This window comes from Micromys minutus, assembly GCF_963924665.1.
Source record: "Micromys minutus genome assembly, chromosome: 4".
Lineage (NCBI taxonomy): Eukaryota > Metazoa > Chordata > Mammalia > Rodentia > Muridae > Micromys > Micromys minutus.
In genome coordinates this window covers 90,122,626-90,148,463 of record NC_137973.1, presented here as the reverse complement: position 1 = coordinate 90,148,463, position 25,838 = coordinate 90,122,626, and the positions used below count along the sequence as shown (strand labels likewise).

The 25,838-nt window shown below is 35.2% G+C and overlaps 1 protein-coding gene across 1 annotated transcript in view; it reads right to left on the bottom strand.

Moving 5' to 3' along the window:
- Positions 1–25,838, bottom strand: part of WLS (Wnt ligand secretion mediator) — a 109,449-nt gene that overhangs the window by 71,370 nt on the left and 12,241 nt on the right. Inside the window, exon 2 of the mRNA XM_080915534.1 lies at positions 9,084–9,356. Coding sequence (XP_080771660.1) covers positions 9,084–9,356 — 273 coding nt within the window. The remainder of the gene's footprint in view (positions 1–9,083; positions 9,357–25,838) is intronic.

The following is a 25,838-nucleotide window of genomic DNA, read 5'->3' as shown; positions in this document are numbered from 1 at the left end:
TGGTTGTGTTTTAAACAAGGTACAAGCAGCTACAGATACAAACAAAAGCTCTTCATTTATCTTTCAAATTCAGAGTCAGAAATGGGACATGTGAGTAACCCAGAGCTGTGGTGGTACTATAATCTGGACCAACCTACCATCTAGTCTGGATTTGAGAGTTCAGTTTTCTCTCTAAAGATTGGGAGATTTTTAAAACACCATAGACATAACAGTTCAGATAGGCCAGTGCAACTTTTGCCCAACAATATTGAAAACCTGCTGTCTTATGGCAGATTTATTGACATGTAGCGCACTTGTGGCCAGATGCCAGGTCCAATCCACACTGCTAGTGTACCTGGCTAGCTGCAAGTACAGTAGTCAGGCATCATTAAATTAAGTTTTTTATCTGGTAAATTAAACTAAACTAATTGGATTAAACATTAACATGAAAATAAAAGTCACAAATCCGTACGACAAAAATGCCTAAAAGAAAATATAACCTAAATAATATCTGTATTGAATATAAAGGGGCTATTTTTGTTTTTGAATTTTACTCATAGAGTAGGACCTCAAAGTCTACAAGATGATTGCTGTTAAATAATTATAATTATAAATAATATAATATACTTATTTTATATAGTTTTATATAATATAATGTAATTATAAATAATTATAAATCACTCATAGATGAAACCAACCCATAGAATATAAAACTGACCATCAAGCCAATGTTTAACTTGAAAGAAGTGTGAGAGACTAGATATACCAAAGTGTAAACATTGCAATTGAATATTCCTTAACCAAAATAGTTCAAATCAAAATTCTTATTCCTTTCATTCACAGTTTTCAATATTTTAATATATGTAATGAGGAATCTTAGACATAGGAAACAAATATAACATGAAACTCATTTATTAAATAATGTATATTCTAAAATTTAACACAAACAATTATCCTATATTTTGACTAAAATTTGTCACATGAGGTTACATGAGAAATTTTCTACTTATAGTATCATGTCAACATTCAAGAAAGTTTTAGATTTTGTAATATTTAGAATTTTAAATTTTATGAATAATGCTTATCATTTAATTGAAAGTCTTAGAATGTGCCTACTGATTTCATTCACATAAAACTAAACCAATCTCCTATCAGTATAAACATAGACCCAATGGCTAATTTCAAAATAAGACTTGTCTGTACAAATGACTTGTCTGTACAAATGTACTTGATAATTCTCATAATAGAAAGAAAATAAAATATTTTTCTATCATGAGTCTCACCAACATAGCTGCCTAAATGATATCCGAACAAAAGAGGGTAATGTCATGGTATCTCAATTATAGATAAAGAACTATTGACAACTAGGAATGCTAAGACTAGGAGAAATGATCTTCCCCATGGATGAGCCTTTCAATTGGTTATCCAATACCAAGGTTCAGCCTGGGATATGTACATACAGGTATCATTATAGAGGCTGAGTAGATTGTATTCATATATTTACTGAACAACTTTTATATATTCAGTAGCATAAAATTTTAAAATGTATTATCAGCTTCCAAAATTTCACACAAACTTACCAGTAGCTGTGATTTATTTTTATTAAATAACTTTAATGCTGAAAATGAAACCAATTACAGGTCAGGAATTTTACAAAACACAAAAGGCAGAATATCAAAATGATACATTTTTTCCCCCAACCTGATGAACATGTCCATGCTCTAAAATTCTCTCTATGTATTACACCAAACAATAGCTGCTATGGTAACAAGCTGTTATTCCTAGCAATGCATCACCCTTTTAGTTCAGTTATAAATGTTTCAGACATAAATTTATTCATGCAAGCAATAATTCTAGCTACAACTAGAATTAGTGTCACTTGTTATTGAAATGTTGTTTGAATAACAAATGTGTTGTCTTGGAGTGGAAAAGGGCAACCACCTCCATCAGCTGTTTGCTATCCCTTTTTGTAGCAGGAGAATAATCCAAACCAAGAGACATTTTTATTCACAACTCCCTACACACAGTTTTAACAAATATAAACACTATTACAGTCAAGGAACTGATCTACATCACTCTGCCAATAATGAAATTCAGGGAGGTTAAATTGTATTTACAAAGGAAAGAAGAAAATATCTGTGACAACTGGACTATCTTGAAGAATAAATGGGTTTTCAACAAGAAGACTTTCATCTATGGAAGAAAATAAGAGGAGATGAAACTTAAGGTGTGGTTCAATGGTAGAACATGTGTTCAGTATTCATGAGGCCCTAGGGACCTATTCCCAGCATGTAGAAAAAGGAAGAGGAAGTAGAGGAGGGGTGAGAAAGGAGGAGAAGGAGGAGAAAAAGGAGGATTAGAAAGAGGATTAAGAGAAATATGGCAACATTAACATGAGCAAAGATGTTAAGAGAAGCCATCTTTGAATGTGTTTACAGAATATGTGGAAAAGGATAATATATGCATCTCAACAATGAGAAGGCTGCAAAAAAAAAAAAAGCTTTGAGAAAGAATGGAGAGAAGACTGAATTGTCAAGCCTTTTGACATTAAAAATGGTTGGTCATTAAAGATGTTTCACACAAGAAAATGATTGAGATTAAACAATAAAATTCTTTGTAAAAACTAATTCCACTAGCTTGGATGTAGAAAAAGATGTAAAATGGGCTGAGTTTCAGGTTCAAGATACTTCTTTTCTTTTTTCTTTTAAATAACTGCTACATCCTACATTACACAAATTTATTCTTCAAAATAACTTGTCTAGTTAAATATTTTTATTCAACGTTTGCATGTAAAAACGTGGCTCAGAAAGGATCTAATATTTTTTCAACATTGTAGAACTTTTAAGAAATCGTGCTTTATAGAAGCAGCTCAATGATTTTGCAGGTAAAAGTGCTTGCTCTACGTGGTGGTTCAAATAAGAAGTGCCGAACGGGTTCCAACTAATCAGGGGGCAGAGAGATCTCAGCAGAGCACACGGAAAGTGCGAGCCTACCCAGCTTGATCCAGGGACCCAGGAACCTGGCATCAGGCCCTCTATTCCCAGCCTGCGGCTTCTGGGGTACACAACAGGCACTCAGACCATCGGTCACCAGGAACAGCAGAGGTCCAGGGACACAGTACAGGTACAAGGGAAAGGTGAAAACCAATCACTGAAAACAAGAAGGCAAGAGGAAAGCAAAAGAACGTACCCCAGGAAAACCAAGACAACGTGGCAACACTAGAACCTAGCTGTCCCATCACAACAAACAGTGGAATGCCAAACTCTCCAGAAAAAGAAGACTCAGACCCAAAATCCTACCTCAAGATGATGATAGAGATCCTTAAACAAGAACGGGAGAAAAACACATAAAGAATTAGAGGCTTTTAAAGAAGAAACAAGAAAAACACTCAAAGAGCTCAAAGAACTACAAGAAAACAGAACCAAAGAGATAAAGGAATGAAAGAAGGAATTTAAAAAAGAAATGGACACAATGAAGAAAACACTAAAAGAGACAACCCTAAAGGTAGAAATCCTAAAAAAGAAATCAGGAGTCACAGATGCAAGCATTTCCAACAGACTACAAGTGATGGAAGAAAGAATATTGGGGGCCGAACACAACATTGAAAACATAGACAAAACAGTCAGAGAAGATGCAAAAACCAAAAAGCTCCTAACCCAAAATGTCCAGGACATCCAGGACACAATGAGAAGACCAAACCTAAGGATAATAGGAATAGAAGAAGGCGAAGAATATCAACTAAGAGGTACAGTAAATATCTTCAACAAAACCATAGAAGAAAACTTCCCTACCCTTAAGAATGAGATGACCATGAGCATACAAGAAGCCTACAGAACTCCAAATAGAGTGGACCAGAAAAGAAATTCCTCCCGACACATAATAGTCAAAACACCAAATGCCCAAAGGAAAGAAAGAATACTAAAAGCAGTAAGGGAAAAAGGTCAGGTAACATATAAAGGCAGACCAATCAGAATCACACCCGATTTCTCAACAGACACTATGAAAGCTAGAAGAACCTAGATAGACATCATGCAGACGCTAAGAGAGCACAAGTGCCAGTCCAAGCTGCTATACCCAGCAAAACTATGAATCACCGTAGATGGTGAGAAGACAATATTCCAAGACAAAATTAAATTCACACAATATATGACCACAGACCCAGCACTACAATGAATTATAGGTAGAAAACCCAACACAACGAGGGGAACCACCTCACAGTAAAAACAAGAAAACTCCTAAGCAAGAAAACCAAAAGAAGAAAGACACACAGGCACAATTCAACCTTCAAAAGTAATAATAGCAGGAAACAGCAACCACTGTTCCTTGATATCTATTAACATAAATGGACTCAACTCCCCAATAAAAAGATATAGGCTTTTAGACTGAATAAATAAACAAAACCTAGCATTTTGCTGCATACAGGAAACTCATTTAGAGACAAAGACAGCCACTATCTCAGAATAAAAGGTTGGGAAAAAAAAACTTCCAAGAAAATGGCCCCAGGAAGCAAGCTGGAGTGGCCATTTTAATATCGAATAAAGTATATTTTCAACCAAAAGTTATCAAAAAAGATAAGGAAGGACACTTTTTACTAATTACAGGGGAAATCGATCAGAAGGAACTCTCAATCCTTAACATACATGCTCCAAATACAAAAGCACCCATATTCATAAAAGAAATCCTACTAAAGCTCCAAAAATACAGTGCACCCCACACAATAATAGTCGGAAACTGTAATACACCACTCTCACCAATGGAAAGATAATGGGAACAGAAACTGAGCGAGGACACTGTAAAACTAGCAGAGACTATGAACCAACTGGAATTAATAGATATCTACAGAACATATCATCCTAAAACAAAAGAATACACCTTCTTCTCAGCACCTCACAGCATCTTCCCGAAAATTGACCACATAATTAGACACAGAACGAGGCTGAATAGATATAAGAAGATCAAAATACTCCCATGCATCCTTTTGGATCACCATGGTGTAAGGCTGGTCTTTAATAACAACAAAGACAACAAAGCCCATATACACATGGAAAGTAAACAATGCTCTATTAAACGATAGCAGGTTCAAAGAAGAAATAAAGAAATAAATTAAGGATTTTCTGGATTTAAATGAAAATGAAAACACAACATACCCAAACCTATAGGATGCAACGAAAGCAGTACTGAGAGGATAACTCATAGCTCTGAGTGTTTCCAAGAAGAAACTGGAGAGAGCATACACTAGCAACCTGACAGCACAGTTGAAAGCTCTAGAACAAAAGAAAGAAGATACACCCAAGAGGAGTAGACGGCAAGAAATAAACAAACATAGGGCACAAATAGATCAAATAGAAACAAACAAACAAACAAACAAACAAACAAAAACATTCAAAGATTCAACAAAATCAAGAGCTGGTTCTTTGAGAAAATTAACAAGATTGATAAACTCTTAGCCAGAGTAACTAGAGGGGAAAGAGAGGGTAGCCAAATTAACAAAATCAGAAATAAAGGTGGAAACATAATAACTGAAACTGAGGAAATTCAAGAAATCATTAGGTCCTACTACAAAGCCTATACACAACAAAGCTGGAAAATCTGGAGGAAGTGGATGAATTCCTAGACAGATACAAGATACCAAAGTTAAACCAGGACCAGGTAAGCCATCTAAATAATCCTATAACACCTAAAGAAATAGAAACAGTCATCAAAAGCCTCCCAACCAAAAAAAGCCCAGGTCCAGATGGGTTCAGTGCAGAATTTTATCAGACATTTATTGATGACATAACACCAATACTCTCCAAACTATTCCATAAAACAGAATCCGATGGAAAACTACCTAACTAATGTTTTGAGGCTACAATAACCCTCGTTCCTAAATTACACAAAGACCCTTCAAGGAAAGAGAACTTCAGACCAATCTCACTTATGAACATTGCTGCAAAAATACTCAACAAAATCCTTGCAAACCTAATACAAGAACACATCAAAATGATCAATCACCATGATCAAGTAGACTTCATCCCTGGGATGCAGGGATGGTTTAATATAAGAAAATCCATCAATGTAATCCACCATATAAACAAACTCAAAGAAAAAAACCACATGGTCATCTCACTAGATGCTGAGAAAACATTTGAAAAAATCCAACACCCCTTCATGTTAAAAGACATGGAAAGAACAGGAATCCAAGGCCCATACAAAAACATAATAAAAGCAATATACAGAAAACCAACTGCCAACATCAAACTTAATGGTGGGAAACTTGAAGCAATTCCACTAAAATCAGGGACTCGACAAGGCTGCCCACTCTCCCCCTACTTATTCGACATAGTACTGGAAGTCCTGGCTGAAGCAATTAAACAGCAAAAGGATATCAAAGGGATACAAATCAGAAAGGAAGAAGTAAAAACATCACTATTTGCAGATGACATGATAGTGTACTTAAGCGACCCTACAAATTCCACCAGAAAACTCCTACAGATGATAAACGAGTTCAGCAAAGTGGAAGGATAAAACACTAACTCAAACAAATCAGTAGTCTTTCTATATTCAAAGGACAAACATGTGGTGAAAGAAATTAGGGAAAAGATACCCTTCACAATAATCAAAATAACTATGAAATACCAGGATGTGACTCTAACTAAGCAAGTGAGGGACCTGTATGACAAGAACTTCAAACCATTAAAGAAGGAAATCGAGGAAGATACCAGAAAATGGAAAGATCTCCCATGCTCATGGGTTGTAAGGATCAACACTGTAAAAATGGCCATCTTACCAAAAGCAATCTACAGATTCAGTGCAATCCCCATCAAAATACCAACCCAATTCTTCATTGAGTTGGAAAGAGCAATTTGCAATTTCATCTGGAATAACAAAAGACCTAGAATAGTGAAATCTATCCTCAACAACAAGAAAACATCCGTGGGAATCACTATCCTTGACTTCAAGCAATATTACAAGGCAATTGTGCTGAAAACTGCATGGTACTGGTACAGAAATAGACATGTGGATCAATGGAATAGAATAGAAGATCCAGAAATGAGCCCTCACATATATGGTCACCTGAATTTTGACAAAGGAGCTGTAAACATTCAAGGAAAAAGGACAGCCTCTTCAACAAATGGTGTTGGTCCAACTGGCATTCAGAATGCAGAAGAATGAAATACACCCTTTCTTATCTCCTTGTACAAAGCTCAAGTGCAAGTGGATCAAAGATCTCCACATTAAACCAGGTACACTGAAACTATTAGAAGAGAAAGTAGGGAAAACCTTAGAACACATAGGCACAGGAGAAAATTTCCTGAAGAAAACACCAATGGCTCGAGCTTTAAGGTCAAAGATTGACAAATGGGACTTAATGAGATTGCAAAGTTTCTGTAAGGCTAAAGACACTGTCAAGAAAACAAAGCGGCAGCGAACAGAGTGGGAAAAGATATTTACCAACCCCACTTCAGATAGAGGCCTAATATCCAAGGTATACAAAGAGCTCAAAAAAGTGAGACACCAGAGAATCAAACAACCCTATTAAAAATGGGGTACAGACTTAAACAAAAAGTTCTCAATCAAGGAATATCAAATGGCTGAGAAACATCTAAGGAAGTGCTCAACATCCTTAGCCATCACGGAAATGCAAATCAAAATAACCCTGAGATACCACCTCATACCAGTCAGATTGGCCAAGATCCAAGACTCATGATGACAACAGATGCTGGCGAGGATGTGGAGAAAGAGAAAAATTTCTCCACTGTTGGTGGGGTTGTAAACTGATACAACCACTCTGGAAATCAGTCTGGCAGTTCCTCAAAAAAATGGACATAGTACTAACTGAAGACCCAGTTATTCCACTTCTGAGCATTTACCCCAGAGATGCTCCAACATACAACAAAGATACATGCACGGCAATGTTCATAGCAGCTCTATTTATAATAGCCAGAAGCTGGAAAGAACCCAGATGTCTTTTAGTTGATGAATGCATACAAAAAGTGTGGTACATTTACACAAAGGAGTACTACTCAGCTACCAGAAACAGTGGCTTAACAAAATTCTTAAGAAAATGGATGCATCTAGAGAATATCATCCTGAGTGAGATAACCCAGTCACAAAAGAACAGACATAATATGCAGTCACTGATAATTGGATACTAACCCCAGAAAGCTCTGAACACCCCAGAAACAACTCACAGACTGTGCGAAGTTTACCAAAAAGAAAAAAAATTTAATTAAAATAGAACTCTATCACATCCCCCTTTCCTCCCTACAGCCCCTCCTAGTTTCTCTCCTATCCCCTCAAATTAATAGCCTCTTTTCCTATATTATTGTTACATATATACATATGTGAATGTATATGTACCCACAAATACTTAATTACAACCTTAAAAATGTATTTGTATACTTTTATGCAAAAATACTTCAAAATTTGTACATTTATCTTTGTTTTTTAAAATAAAGTTTTTCAATAAAAACAAACAAACAAACAAACAGAAAACAAATAAGAAGTGCCAATGTAGACTTAATGGAACTGTTTGGAAAGGTGTGTCTTTGACTATGTAGTCTGGCTTTATTTAAGTAAAAAAGATTCTTTATATTATCCCTAGGTACAACCAAATAAATTGGAAAATATATGAATTAAATTAAAAACAAAATGTTTTAGTGAGATCATAAATACTCCTGGGCTAGCAGCCCCATTCAAAGAGTATCTTTTGATAAGGTCACAGTCTTACTCCATAGGACCAGTGAAATCCAATTAAACACAAAGGGCCTCCCTCTACTGAGGTTAGCTCCTTTTTGGTACTAGAAGGGGAAGATGTTTAGTAACTAGAACAGCTTTGGACTGAAACCTTTATAGTCTTGGGTCTGACTGTGGGCAAGCAACCTCACCAGGACCCAAGTGACATTCACCAGGACCCAAGTGACATACATATATATATATATATATTGAATTCATAGTGATATTTGCCTCAGGGATTTGAAAAGATTAAATGGGTTGATTCAGATGAAGGTCTCAGAAAGTGCATAGGAAGCAGGAAACAGCTACTAACTATCAGAGTTAGCATCGTCATTAACACTTCCAGGAAGATTTCCAGATATGAGCATAGCAGTTGGAGTACTTACTGATTTGGTTGTTCAGCTTGAAAGCAATGTCTAACTGCAGGATAAACAGCATAAACTGGAACCATGGGCTCATCTCCATAGAAGGGAGAGGAATGTGTACAGAAAACACAATGTCATTTGCTTCAATTTCTCTTGGAATTGCTTCTTCAATGTCACGGATCTTGTCACATTTGTTCGGTCCCCATGGCACCAACCATCTTGTTTTATGGTGGTTCTTGCGGACATCCACACATTTTATTGCCATATAGGGCACTGCAGTTGTGGGTGCTGGAGCTGAAAAGAGAGTGTTTTCATGTTTTTAAAAAAAATTCTGCTGAAGTGGCCACTTCTAGCTGATGTATTTTTAGTTCTGCCTTCCTTTCAGTTGAACACTGCCATCTACAGCTGGGGAGCAATCACTCTCAGAGCTTCTCCAAATTCAAGTGTGATTCTAGGGAGCCACAAAAGTATCTCTGCAAGCCACCCATTGTATTTCCAGTTAATTGCACTATATACTTGTAAGCAATCTATTTCAGTTACCATATTCATTCAAATCTTTGTCTTAAAATTCCAGTGTGCCCCAAAAGCTGAGAAACTGAGTGAAAAGCACTGCAGAGAGTAGTTTCTGAAACTACTAAGAAACAAGTTGTCAAACTTCCTTCTCTTAGCTCTATCATTCATAAGCACTGCTTTTGATATACACAGAAACTATGCTGACTTCAGAACCCTACTTAGTTCAGTACCTGTTTGAAGATATTCAAATATTAATACTTGTAAACTAAACTAAACTGTTGCCCATGCTCATCAAGACAGAAAAGCAAATTTGAAAAATATATTGAAGCAATATTTTATTATAAAATGATTATAACAGTAAAATCACAAAGATTAATTCCAAATTTAAAACATTTACCTAGAATACTCCCAGAGAAAAGAAACTACTCTTTAAAAAGTATTAAACATTTTTTACTTAATAGGTACTAGTATGTTAATATCTATAGTAATAGTAAATGTTGTCCTAATATATCTATATTAGTAGTAAGTGTATTTTCAGAAAGATGAATCAATAACAAGTAAAAATGCTAGGAATTTCTGTATTAAAGACATACATCTAGGCTGGAGAGATGTCTCAGTGGTTAAGAGCACTGACTGTTCTTCCAGAGGTCCTGAGTTCAGTTCCCAGCAACCACATGGTGGCTAACAACCATCTGTAATGGGATCTGATGCCCTCTCCTGGTGTGTCTGAAGACAGCTACAGTGTACTTAATAATTAATAAATAAATAAATAAATAAATAAATAAATAAATAAATCTTTTCTTTTTAAAGACATATAACTAAAAGTCCCTGGATGTTGGTGTTGATTCCAAAGGCATGGTATCTCTATGGATTTATGCTGTGGGTGCTTTAATTCAAAACTCAAAACCATACAATCATAAAGATTTTATATTCCTAATTTATATAAGGCCACCTGTCTAGCTTATTATTAGAAATGAGTCAATCAAACTTTGGTTATTTTGGTCAGCTAAACAGTTTCCTGGTGTTAGAAAGACCAAATGACACATTTAATTACATCTATTTTAATGTGGTTAGAAACTAACAATGAGGCAAAAGTCATAAATTCCATTTTAAAAAATGTAAATCAAACTATTTGTTGCAGAAAATGCTTACATTTAAAAACTTCTGTTCTTCTAAAAATTAATCTAATCTTATTCAATTATCTTATGTTTTTCACTCATCAGACAAAAATGAAAATAACAAGCTGAGTTCCTCGGCCAAATTTTCAAGCTACATTCCACATGGAACAACAGAGTACTGCTTCATTCTCAGTGGCTTGTGTGGGAGACAAAGACTGTGTAGCAGCCAACCTGGTTTTTATATTTTTATCAACCCAGTATGTCATCCAGAAAACAAAATTATCAAGAATACTTATATGTTTGAGGAGACCTTGGCAATGGCACTGAAGAAGCTTCAAAAGCATACCTTCAGCTAGACTAGGTGAATGAGAAGTATTTTTATTCACTAGAATAAGATAGCCCCCAAAACATTTAAAACTTAAAAACTGCACATAATTCAACATTTCAGCTTTTTTTACTAGTACTCAAAGAAAAACCAACGTTTATAGTATTTGAGAAAGTAAATATCACATTGATATGTAAGCATAGACAGAGTTAGTTACTTTGGCGATATCTTTACAACTCAGGATGACATCTTACCTGCAGTTAAGAGTGCATACTCAGTGTATATAGCACATTAAAAAAAAAAAAAAAAAAAAAAAAGAGGCCAAATATGTAACTTGTTCTGATTGCTGGGGTATCATTTGATTCAGCCATAGCTGTGATTACATGACCATAAAACAGTATCTAGACTCAAAATACGTTTAATATGAGCCAAGCATGATGGCACAGTCTTTTAATTGTAGAACTCAGGAGGCAGAAGTAGGAGGATCTCTGTGAGTTTGAGGTTAGTCTAGTCTATAAGTAAATTCCAGAAGTCAGACGTACATAGTGAAATGCTATCTCCAAAGAACCAAAGACAAACAAACAGACAGAAACAAACAAAAACATTAAACTTTAAGTTCTTTTTGAAAATGATTTTATAGCATGACAAAAGAACTAAATGAAGTCAAAATTATCTGCAACATGTCTTTTGAATAAGACATAGTCCACTGTCAACAAAAGTCTTAGTCTCTGTTTTCTATTTTAAATCAGTCTGTTTATTATTCATTTAATATGAGCTGATATTTCTAGCCTAAAATGATTTTATAGAACAAGATGGAGAAAATTAAAGTGAAACTTTGAAGTCCCAGGTAAATAAGTTATTTATATTTTTAAAAGTTTAGAGATGGTGAGTATAAGTTTTTAACTGAAATTATTCAAAGGTTAACTCAACCTCCTTTTTTCGAGTCGTAAAAGGAAGTATCTGTGCATCATTGTTTTGTTGTTTCTATTGCTAAGTACTCTTGGAAAAATAAAATATTTCTGAAGTTATTGACTATTTCACTCAAAATTATTACATTTACATTCTGATTATTATTATATTATGCATAATTACCCATTAAAAACTAATCTGTTCTTCTTATTCCTTCTACTTAGCTCAAGCAGATTAATCTTCAAATATCATTTTTATTGAAGGCAAGTATTCCTAGTCTAAGATGGGGAAAGGCTATTTTGGCCTGATAACAAATATTTTAAAATTTTCTCCGAGACTCTATTTCCATTCAGACAAACCTCTGGAAAATCTTCTGTGGGACTCTATTCCCATTCAGACAAACCTCTGGAGTTCATTAATTCTCCCAGCAGATCTCCTGTCTTCCTAGTGACTAGGTATGGGTGCAGGTAGGAAGATAAGGGAGAGTGAGAGAAGGAAGGAGGGGTAGGAGGGAAGGGAAGAAAAGAGGGAGAAAGATGTTGAAAGAAAAGTGTTTCTTAAAGAGGGGGGAGCCTTTTAATAAAAATTATTCATTCTTTGTGTGTCTCTTATGACTTTTTAATAATGCTTTTAGAGCTTAGCAGGGACAACAAAAGAGAAACCAAGATAATTCTGAGAATGTACCCTTGGCTAAGAAACAAGGGACTGAAACAGACAAAGACAGGAATGGTCCTGTAAAATGTTCCTTCTAATGCCAAGTGTAGTGGTAGCATATGGCTTTAGGCCTTGCATTGAGAAGCAGAGGAAGGTGGATTTTTAAGTTCCAGGCCAGCCAGAGCTACATAGCAAGAACTATCTGAATCAATCAACAATTAATTAAAAGTGTTCTTTCTAGTTTTCCAAACTCAAGCATGAACATCTGTAGGCAAGGTGTTTATGCCTCGTGGTGCCCTTGCTCTCTGAACTCATACTTTCTATCCTGAATGAGGTTACCTAGTGGACACATGGTATGCACTCACTCATAAGCAGATACTAGTCCCCAAAAGGCTTGAAATACCCAAGAAACAATTCACAGACCTTAGAAAGCCCAAAAAGAAGGAAGGTCAGAATGTAGATGACTCAGTCCTTCTTAAAAGGGAGAGCAAAACACTCACAGGAGGAAATACAGGGACAAATAGAGAAGCAGGGACTGAAGAAAAGATCATTCAGAAACTGCCTCACCTGGGGATCGACCCCATATGCAGCCACCAAACACAAGTACTATTGGTGATGCTAAGCAGTGGTTACTTGCAGGAATCAGATATGGATGCCTCTTCAGAGGCTCTGCCAGAGTCATACAGATACAGTTGAGGATGCTTGCAGCTAATCACTCTACTGAACATGAGGTCCCCAATGAAGGAGCTAGAGAAAGGACTGAAGAAGCTGAAAGGATTTGTAACCCCATAGAAAGAACAACATTATCAACCAACCAAATCCTCCAGAACTCCCAGGGACTAAAACACCAACCATTGAGCACACATTGAGAGACTCTTGGTTCCAGTTGTATATGTAGCAAAGGATAGCACTATCTAGCATCAATGGGAGAAGATGCCTTTGGTCCAGTGAAGGTGCGTTTTCCCAGTGTAGGGGAATGCCAAAGCACTGAGGTGGAGAGGGTGCTTGGGAGAGGGAGCACCTTCACGGGAGGGGGAGGATGGATGGTAGTGGGGGAAAGGGGATAACATTTGAAATGTAAATACAGAGAATATCCAATAAAAAGTTTAAATAAACAAAAAGAGTATGGGGGGGGGGTTATGATATGCCCTGAAAGCCGTTTCAGACTTCTTTTACAGCCAAAAGTCTTTATTCAAACCCTTGTTGGAACAACTTTCTATCAGTATGTAGCTGGTTGTCAAATGCTCACAATCTCATATTGTTACATACTTCTAGGTAGTTGCAAAGGGATTGTTACGCAATATAACATTATGTTGTTACATACTTCTGGGATGCTTTGTTACTTGTTTTAAAACAAAAGAAATAAAAAGTTCTTGTTGAGTTAAATGGAAACTATTTGACACTTGAATAGTAACAAATGTTTTGTTTTTATTTTAACTTTTCTAGGTGGCAGCTAACACTTGTATATCTCTCTGTCCATCTTTAAATTGTAGGGCCAATGACTTGACATTGACTCTGCTTTGAGTATGAAAAATGTGAACTATGTTAGTAAGAACCTCATTATCTGCTTCACCTTGAAATGTAGTGAAAAACCTTCATTGTCTGGAAGATAGGTCAAGTATAATGATACAGGACTATAATTCCAGCACTCGGGAAGGTGTTCAGCATAGAGAGATGGGTCCTCCTACCCACAAATATTTACTACTAAAGTATGTGTCTAGTAAAAACTCATACAATACATGCTGTGTACTTAGGCTTTCAGTACCAGACAGCCTAAACAGGATGGAAGAAAACACAAGAAAGAGGAATTTAGTATCTGAACTGCAAAAGATTAATGTGTATGTTATTGACACACCTAACCTTAACCCTAACTTTTATTCAAATGGCCTCAAAGCTCTTGGTTGGAATAATAGGATTCTATCTACGTTTAGAATTTGGCTTTAATCCAAGCTGGCCTTGAACTCATAAAAATTCTCCTGCCTCAAACTTAGAAGGTGGATTTTCAATATAATTCACCGAGACATTCTTCTTGACCTTTGCTAAATTCAAAAGCTTTAATTCCGATTGAAAAGAAACACATCAAATAGACTGTACAATTTAAGTAGACAGATATCATTATTTGGTTGAATTATAATGTTGCAGACAGTTAATAATTCTGTGAGACAAATCTGTGCATCAGCTATCCAAGATAAATTCCTAAAAACACTGTTGTCATTCTTAGCAAATATCAAAGTATGAAAAGTGTTTCTAAATGACAGCCCAAAAAGTTAGACTACAGAAGATGTAAATACTCATGTTAAACTGATTTGGCATTTAAATTAACTAACTCGTTTCTGTAGCTATAATATTCAGACACATGTTTTAATACTGCCTTTACTTTAAGAATGAAATTATCATGCATTTTAACCATGCTAATTAAATCTTACCAGATTACTGAACAAATTATTACTTTACAATTACGTAACAGTTACTTCAAAGTAAAAGAGTATCTGCAGAGACTAGAACTAAGACAGGACTTTAGCAATTACCTTAGCTATGCCCTTTTGAGTAGAATGGGGTATACTTAGTGAGATGCAATTCATTTTTTATAGTAATTCATGAAAGCCACTTTCAACGAATAATCACACTAGCATTTGTTTTAGAAAACCTATTTATTGAATAAAGCCAGAAGTCCTCTACACTAAATGACCACTACCAAGACATACAAACAAATATGCTGCTTATTCCAACTTGTAGATGTTCTCATATTCACCCAAACAGTAGCACATCAACACATACCTATGTGTGCAACATACAGATGCAAATTTACACAAACAGAAGTACACATACATTCACATTACAGCACAGACACACATGCATTTACAAAGCAACACATAGATGTCCACACACTTCAAATAGCAACAAACAAGTACAGATAGACACACACACACACACATACACACACTCCATTTAAACAATAATTCATAGAAACACGTAACATACAGCTGGGCATGGGTTTACACATATTCCATGTGGCCATACACAGACTCATACATATACCTATATAGTGACACCCAGATGTACACACTCACCCACATGCACTGCAGATGCACATACAGCAACACAAACAGATAACTCAACACATACATACCTCAACACAAAGATGCACATACATACATGTTAACTACATAGCAACATGCATCCTATATAGCAATACAGACACAGTTCACACACATAGCAAAACAAATATAATAACAAACATACTCTACACAAAAACACACAGATATGTCCACATGACAGTATACAGATGAATATGGCAAAACAGATACACACACCCCACATATCAACAGAAAGATACACATGCATGACAACATACAGGAATATGCATATACATACCAGGCCCACACACAGGTGTACACTGTAAAGGTGAATTAACTGAACTGCTCAATTTGACAGGCTTTAGAACCAATTTGAAAATAACTTTCCAGGCATATCTGTGAGAGATTATCTCATTTAGGTTAATTAAAGTAGGAATACATACTAAATGTAGTCTAGATGTAGCTGACATCATTTTGTGGGTTATTCCTCTTCAATTTCAGAAAAAGGAAAGAATAATTAAGAGTTCCTCATCTCTTTGTTTCCTGACTGTGGACACAAAGTAAACAGAATCCTCAAACTCCTGACATAATAGACTATACTAAGACTATAAGTCAAAATAATTCTTACTTCCTTGCTTTTATCTAGGATGTTATCACAGCAATTAGAAAATTAGCTAGTGCACACATGTATATGGCAACAGGTTCACATGCATCTCATAGGTTAGCACATACAACCCATATCTTAACACACAAGTGTATTCACATGGTTACCTACATCTCCTACATAGGAGCACAAAAATATACATATAAAACCACAAAGCAACAAACATAAATAGCCACATAGCAACACATAATCCATGAATATCAGAAGTTGAATGCAAAGTAACTTTCTATAGCAAGCTCTTACTAAAAATACTTCTCTGTGGCACAAAGCTATGAATGAATGGCATTGACAGTTTAGCACTAAAGTTTCAAAAATTGCAGCAGTCTAATTAATTCTGATTCTAAAAGTTCAAAAATATTTTATGGTAAGACAATAGTGGCACATGCCTTTGATCTCAGAACTGGGAGGCAGATGCAGGTGGATCACTTTGTTTGAGGCTCTAGTCAACAGAGCAAGTTCAAAGACAGCCAAAACTACACAAAGAGAACTTTGTAGGGGGTAGGAAAAAAAAAGAAATAAAAAAAAAGAAAAGAAATTTATGTTTACATTTTAAGTAAATGAGTATTTTAAGTGGTTGACCTGTAATCTCTCAATTGTGTGTGGTGTCAAAGATAGAATAGAATTGCTTTATAGAAACCATATATTAAATACACATTGCATAAATTGCTCAGCTTGGGGTCTCAAAAGCTTTAGGACACTGAGTCAAGCTCTTACATATTATGTGAAATGCTGTGATAAACATAAAATTATCTTAGACTGAAGATTGGTGCCAGTTTTTTTTGAATAAAATAATAAAAGGTTTTGTGAGAGGTTCAGCTCATAAAATCTGAATTCATTAGACAAGCTAATTAGCAACCCAATGGCCTAAATTTGTATTAAAAAACCAATACTCACTTTTAGTGTCTGCCAACAAAGAAAGGTTGAATCAAGCACTCTGACAGAAGTTCATAAAATTACTAATTCTAAGCTATATTTCTGGGGAAAAGTCTGTTATTACATCACTCCATGATGCTTAAAACAGCAAAAATTAAACACACATGAAATGAGAATAAAGGCTTCCACAAAAGGACCAAATGACTCATCTGTTAATACTTACTGCTCTACAAACAAGACATTTGAGTTACATTTCCATTTTGTGCCAGTGCCTCAAAATTTATAACTTGTTAGCCAAAAGGCTATGTGGAATGCAAACAAGATCACCTATGGGAAGAAAATCAGAGTGTCACAATGTACTATCTTGTGTCATGATCATAAAACAGCACAGTTATGCACCAGTCTTTGTATAAGATTCTCTCCTAGGTGCAGTGGAAGTCCTCAAAACTGCTCTGGCAGAGCTGCAGGTATGGGGAACCATAAAAGGTAAATAACTGGTTCTACTTCTTGAAAAAGTAAGCCACAGTATACATTACATTGTAATTTTAGAATTAGGAAACTCCAAAATGAATTAATCTCCTAAGAAAAACATCTGCTCTGAAGAACAATTTTCTAATATTGGTTATTCATAATTTGTTATCTGACACCTATTTTCTACATATCATAGAGGTTCTGATTTTATCTTTATCATTAGTACTACTAAAGATGAATCATGACTGATATATGAATTGTAAATTACTTTTATTTTTAAAGGTCCATAAAAAAGATAAAATATGAAGCTCCTGAAAATACATTAGACTCATCTAAACTTAACAGATATTCTTCCACATTTATTGGGTTCTTGGGTATAAGTTCATATTCTAGGTAGACAGAATTTGGGATGTCAGACTAGAAGAGACATGACTCCAGGTAAGGAACCTGGTGTTGCTTTAAGAAGAATATAGTTACATACTATGTAGACAAGAATAAGAATTGTGTTAGAGACAAATTGACTTCAGAGCAACCTAATAAAGAATTTACTAGTATTTTAGGAAAGCATAGAATAGCACAATTTAGCTCAGGAAAAGGTTAGTTCTTTATTCACAGTAATAAACAATGGATAAATAAAAGAGAGCCTAAACCAAAAACAAGTTTCATCTGATCTTATCAAAATGATAAATACTCTTATGTGTATATGTATATGTGAAGAAATGCAAAACTTAACATCCAGTAAAGACCCACAATTTATTTCTTCCTATTTTCTGACAAAATTTAAAAGACATGTAAAAGTAATCAAAGACACAAAGTATAGCCAAGGACAAGAAAGGTCCATTAATGACCTATCTATATTTCACAGTTTTCCAGAATCATCATTTTCCTAGTTATTCTAAGAAAAGGTAAGCCCTTATAATTTGTGAATTCTCTAGAATTAAATAAAGAGGTACAATTTAAGCATAACCTAAAAGAGTAGGAATTTTTATGTTTTGATTACTACGTAAAATTAAAAATTTTAACACTTTTATCACTTCTAGATTCTAGCTCAATTGCTATTTCCTTTGCCTAATTTGTTAATTGCTGTGAGCCAGGATCTAAGAATTTCTCTGATTTTCTTTCAGTAATAATAAGTAATTATTGCTTCTTCTGGTGTCAATGTTATATGATCTATTATTTCAAGATTCTACTGAATATGTAAACTTCTAAACACTAGGAACTTATAGACTTCTAAAAGGGTGACTGAATTTTCCTTCTCTTGTTTCCATGGAGGCTTAAACATGTAAATTCTTTAAACCATGAATTGAACTACAGGTTTTTGTGTAGCCATTATGTTATAATAAACTTATTGACACTAAGTTATATGTGATTTACCAACAAACTTTTAGCAAACACTTGGTAGGCATCATTGCAAAAGTGCCATAAGGGAATAGGTGTATGGCCTTTTTGTACTAATACACATTGAAGACTGATACTGAAAGGTAGTCTAGAAGATACCATGACTGTATTTCATATGCTTCTGGGGACATAAAAATACTCAAGCCCAACCCAGACTCCCTTCTTACAAAATATTCAATATGTCTGTGTCAATGAGTTTATAAGCATAAATACTAACTTTTGAGGATTAAAAGAAAAATTTCCTAAATTATCACCTCAGTCTAATAAAAGAAAGTCATTTACACATTAAAAGCAACAAGAGACAACAATCAAAAATGTGCTCCCAATGTTTGTGGCCAACATTAATATTATAGTAGCATATTTAAATAGCTGCTTTTTACAGCAGTTTTTAGAAAATGGAGCTTTCACAAGGCAGAACTTTTTCACTAACTCCAGAACTGCCCCTAAGCTTGCATGAACACAAGGTAAATGAGATACAAAATAAAGCAAATGGTCCATTCTTCAGCCTTAAATGCATATAATTAATGATAGTAGGCCAGAAGATTTTATGAGATATTTTTATACAGACTCTTAAGAATATAATGTATGGAGCTGGGGGTAGCTCAGTTGACAAAGTTCTTGCTTCACAAGCATGAGTTTAGATCCCAAGCACTCATATAAAAGCTGGAAATGATAAAGTGGGCCTATAATCTAAATGCTGAGGGAGGAAGAGACAGGGGGATTCCACAGGCTCACTAGTTAGCCACTCTAGCCAAAACAATAAGCTCCAGGTTCCTGTCCCAGAAGGTAAGATAGCAAGTTAAAAGTAGAAGACACCTGAAGATAACCTCTGACCTTCAAACATGCATGCATAATCTAGCTTGCCCACTCACACATCCATACGGCACATACACATAAACATGCAAATAAAGAGCACATAATAGAAAAGATATTTTCTTAGGAACCTATAGACAGTCATACTGAATGGGTTTTTTATGAGATATAACCAAAAGAAGGAGACAGCTAGAAGAAATTAGCTTTGCTGTTTGTTTATGGGATGAATCCCAAGTGAGGCAGTCTCTGGATGGACTTTTCTTCAGTCTCTGCTCCATACTTTGTCCCCATAGTTTCTTTAGATAGGGGAAATTCTGGGTTAAAAATTTGGAGATGAGTGGGTGGCTCCATCCCCTACCTGGGGACATTGCTTAACCTCTGGATATGGTCTCTATAGGTTCTCCCTCTCCTTTGTTGGGCATTTCAACTAATGTCATCCCCATTGGATCCTGGGAGCATCTTGCTTTTCTGACATCTGAGACTTTCTGGTGGCTATCCCCAATTCCCTGTCCCCTATTGCTACACATCTCTTTTCAAATTCCTGACACTGTATATCATCCCTGTCTCCACCTATACCTGACCCTGCCCTCCCCCTTTTCCCTCCTTCTGCTTTCTCCCTCTCAAGTTCCTCCCACCATACACTGACTTTTTAATTATGGAGCTCTTAATGAAAACAGGAAGATTGTTTTCTCTAAGAAGAAACAACAGCAGTAACTAGTTGCTATGGTAGTGAAAGCACATTTAACCTTGACTGGAAATGCAATCACCAGAAAAGGAATAGTTAGCATGGTTAGCTGTTTAAACTAGATAAGGTATATCTCATGCAGAGGAGAAAAGGAAAATAGCATATTTTCAATTATGTAATACACTATCATAAAAAGCACAGTAAACACATGTTCTAGATTTCTCCAAATGAAAAAATCCAGGATTCACACATAGAAATAGAATGTGATTACAGAAGTACTGACCAATTAAGGTTAAGAAAGAATGTCCATCTATAGCAGTGTGTAAACTTGATTAAAAAATTAAGTGTACTGAAAAATTAAAGAGCAACATGTCACTGAAATAATCTCTTTTGCTCCAAATAATTAGCAAAATGTGGATTTCCTGTTTAAAAGGCTAATGAGAAATGAAGTCTAGAAATTTCCACTGAGAAGAAACTACCAGCAATTGCTCAAGTGAAAGAAAAGGAAAACTTCAGCCTAGAAGGAAAGTATATTAGTCTTTCAAATATAAGACACTCAGATGTCTAGAATTTTTGGCCATTTTGTTACTGGGTTTAAAACTATGTTTCACTTTTGAAAGATAAGTAGGGAATAGCTAGATAACAATAAATAGGCAGATCCTTTAAACATACTACTGCTGCCTTTGTTTTCATCACTCCTTAATTCTCCAGTATCAATAATTCATTATAAAACATCTCATTACCAGACTGATGGATTGAATGAATACAGCAGGGATAAATCTAAAGTTCTTTTTTAGAAAACCACCCACACTGTAAATTCCCAAGCTTGTTCTCACAAGTACTAGAAAATTAATCTGTAGCAAGGTATATAACCTCCACTGTAAAAAGATACATTTTGAAAGAATAACAAGTTTTCCTAAAAAACAACAATGAAACTATATTGATTAACCTTTCCCTACTGAATATGAATAATTTGAAGAGAATCTCCCATATTCATCTGTATAATACTCAGGAGTTGTTTCAGTGTTTCACAATACTGAGCACTAAAGATTACTATCCCTTGATTTCTAACAAAGGAATCTCCAAAAGATAAAGCAAGCTTTCCAAAGTTATCTAGTAAATGAGATAATTTGATTTTCTATTCTGTACTTATTTTAAAGGCTTAGTACAAAGTGACTGGTAAATTCATCAAAACTCCAAAATCTTACAAATCTTTTTCTTATTTTTGTTTCACCACCATCAAATGTTTACCATCTAAATACAAGCTTGCCACCATGAAAACCTTTGGCAAAACCAGCACTTTAGCTACCTACTTTATCAGTATGACTTGATTCTGCCAGGTTTTGTCTGGGAAAATTTTATCCATTTGATTAGGTATTTCGAAGTTGGCTTAACTTAGCTGAGACAGTGAACCAAACAGTGGCATGTTTTTAAAAGTGTCTCTCCATTCCGATTACAAAGGAATCATGATTAACAAAGTTCTCTTTGTGTCCTAGCTCCATTCCAAGAGACAAAGAGCCCCCCTCTACAACTTCTTTTTGATTTCTGACTCCTTTCCTACTTGTGTTATCACCCACACAATCTGTTCACAGCCCACACAAACAATCTTGCCAGTCTGGAAGAGTTCGTAAAACATTTATGTGGTAAAAGCAGACAGAACTAGTAGAACCTCATCTTAACAAAGAATGAGGAGACATTCAGTAGAAGAATTCACAAAGGGAAATACAGACAGAGGCTCTAAGCTGAATGGATTTGCCCACAATGGCTAACACAATGCCAGTCCTTATAGAGACTTGTCAACTTTCTGGTCAATTTGCAGCCTTCTCCAGGGTTTGCCCTCCACACTCTGTTTCTTTTAGAAGTAATTTTTATTGTTGTTGCTTTGGGTTTTTGAAATAGAGTTTTTCTGTGTAGCCCTGGCTATACTGGAACTAGTTTTGTAGACCAGGCTAGCTTCGAACTCAGAGATGATCTTTTCCCTGCTTTCTATTTCCCATGCACCAGTGCTGGGAATAAAAGCATGTGCCACCTGCCACTCCTGGCTAGAATTGTTTTTTAAAGAAATACAGTGAACAAGTTAAAGACACCACATCAATGACTTAATACTCCAGTTTTTCTAGAACTTAAAATGTAAAACCAAGCCAACCAAAGAGTCAAGTTCCAAATCAATAGTTCAAAAAGATTGAACTAATGAATTTAAAACATTTAGCCCAGTGCCTAAAGTATAATTGATGCTCAAATAATATATCCTGTTTATATCATATGTTGCTGTGTCTTTCTAATAACATCTTTATAATTGTCTCAAACTCTCTACTAGCCTAAAATATTTACCTTATATGTACTTTGGTTGATTTTTAAACTCAGATGCTTCACATATATTGTATTCTTTTGCAAGTCTAGATCTTGATTCATCATTTAAGATCAGCTCAGTAGTTTTCTATCAAGTATATTTTTTTCTTATGACAGATGAGCAGATGATCCTGTCCTTTGATCCATATTTTCCAGAATTTTGTGAACTAGAAAATATGCCTTGTTATCTACAATAAACCACCGATAAGTGTTTAAGAGCATTGGTTGTTCTTCCAAAAGACCTGGGTTCTATTTCCAGTACCTACATGGCAGCTCACAACTTATAACTACAGTTCCAGGGGATCCATGACCCTTTTCTGGCCTCCACAGGTACTAGACATGCACATGATACACAAATAAACAAGCAATCTAAACACCTAAACCCCTTAAATAAAAATAAATAAATCTTAAAATAAAAATATCTAATCCACAGATAAACAAAAGATTCAAGATTTGCCCTACTATTTTTAATTTAAAAAAATAAAGAAAATAATGGGTGATTGGAAAGACTGATAAACATATTTAGCTTTGAGGAAAGGCCTGCCCTTGTTCTGTCAAAGGAAATGTCTCCAACCAAAGACAGGAAGAAGTATGAAGGATTGGCTGTCCAGAGAGGCAAACGATACTCAAGGCAGATTTCTTCATACCAGACACAGGCTTTTTCTATTAAGTTAATTATTAATTTAGAATACTGAGTGATATAAATCTTGTTTTCATATATGTATATCAAATTGTTTTTTAATTAATCACCCAAATTTTGACAATCTATATCAGACTTCAATTATTCAAAATATTTTTTCTTCTTGTCTAAAATATGCTTAGAGCTCTTGGTCTATTGCAACTAACTTCAACCTTAACACAACTTGTTTTATTGGTCTTGTTTTTCTAATCAAATTGAAGTTGTTCAAAGACAAGATCTAGGTAAGCATAATCTTCAGTAACTCAGAGTTAACATAGTTAGAAAACTGTAGTAACATGTGCTGAATTGCTAATTATTCTGCCTCATATTCTCTAGCGTGTCTTGAAGAAACTTCCAAAGAGTCATCACATACACTAAGGAAATTTCTCGTCTATCCCTGGAGATACATACAATTCTTAAAAAAAAAATCTCTTCTGCCTTCAATAAATTCATTTTCAGGGACCTGGACACCCTATGGTCACCTGTCTTTTACATCATGCAACTTAGAGCCTGTGCTATAATGAGCTTTGTCTCAAAATCAAAAATTCAGCCAAATTCTAAGAATTATCACTAGTGATCTCAACTAGCAACTCAACTCAACTCATGCACTCAGTTTCAAATAGTGTTTCCCTTCCTTCCTTTCTTCTTTTCTTCCGTCCTTCCTTCCTTCCTTCTTTCCTTCCTTCCTTCCTTCCTTCCTTCCTTCCTTCCTTCCTTCCTTCTTTCCTTTTCTCTTTTGAGACAGGGTTTCTCTGCTGTCTTCAGGCACACCAGAAGAGGACGTCAGATCCCATTACAGATGGTTGTGAACTACTATGTAGTTGCTGGGAACTGAACTCAGGACCTTTGGAAGAGTAGTCTTAACCACTGAGCCATTTCCCTAGTCCTTTCCCTCATATCTTGAGAGTGTTTTCTAGGTCCTCTAAAATTTACCAGAGTATCGAAAGAACTTGAGAGAAAGAGAAAAATATCTGACAGCCTGAACAGACTGTAGTTTATCAAAACAATACTTAAAGAGATATCCAACAAGCTTTCACAGAAGCAACTATAACCTATATGAAGATGAAGAGAATAAACTACAGACAACATTTACTTCTAAAAGAGAGCTCAAAAAATAAAAAATGTACAGGTATTTCCACAACAAATAATTTAACATTTAAAAAGATAGAATTGTGCCTTTTTACTCTTCCTATATGTAGTCAATAAAATTCCAAATTTCCAAGTTTTAATCACAACAAATCTAATGCCGTACCAAGCAAAACATACTATAAACATAGTACTTTTCTCAGATCCCATGACTTTAAATATGTAGCTCCCTGGTGCACTGGCCTATCCTGGACTCTTGGCATGATCAAATAAGGTGATTTCTACAAAAGCACTTTGAAGAAGGATAAAAGCGTTTTACAAATGTGAGGTATCAGGAATATCAAATGCATTGCCTAGACTTAACATACACTCCACGAAGCATAATAAAGGTCATGGCAAACCTTTGGGTCCTGCACACCTCCATGTTTTTTTCTGCTCTCATTTCTGGAAAACAAATATTTGCTTGCAACCTTTCCTTTCATAAGAGCAGGATCTTTAAATTATCTGGCATGATTATAAAAACATGATTCTACAATTTTAAACAGGTAATTAAATTACAAAGTAAATACCAAAGAAAATTTTAAAATACAGATATGCTTGGAAAAGGAACCTAAAAAAGACGAAAGGCTACACTACAAATACAGGGCTAATGCTTCCCATATTATTTCATTCAAGTTAGGACAACTACTAACTATAGAAGACATAAATTTTTTTAATATGTGCATTCTTTAAAATAATATTAACTATATTTCACAGGTCTCTAATACCTTCGCATTTGGAGAACTACGATTTTTTTTAAGTTTTTTTTTTTTTTGGGTAGGACTGTGCCTCTAAATCACAGAGTTGTATAGTAATTTTTCTACAGTGAACTAATTTTCTAGAATGTAAGACTTTTAGGAAAACAGAGAGGTAGATAATAAGAACTTTTAAGTATATTTTGTCTTTAATCCCTCCTCCAAATCTACTCCCCTCCCCTCCCCACCCCCAGAGGATATTTACAATCTTCTATGACACATGCTCTGTACCTTCTTGGTTCAAGGAAAACACACCTACAGCATTTCAAATTAACTACTGACCCTTACTCTCACACTATAAACAAACCCTTTTCAGAATCTCAATTGCATTGTGTCCACATTGGTTAAAGCTGGAAGCCTGGTGACCT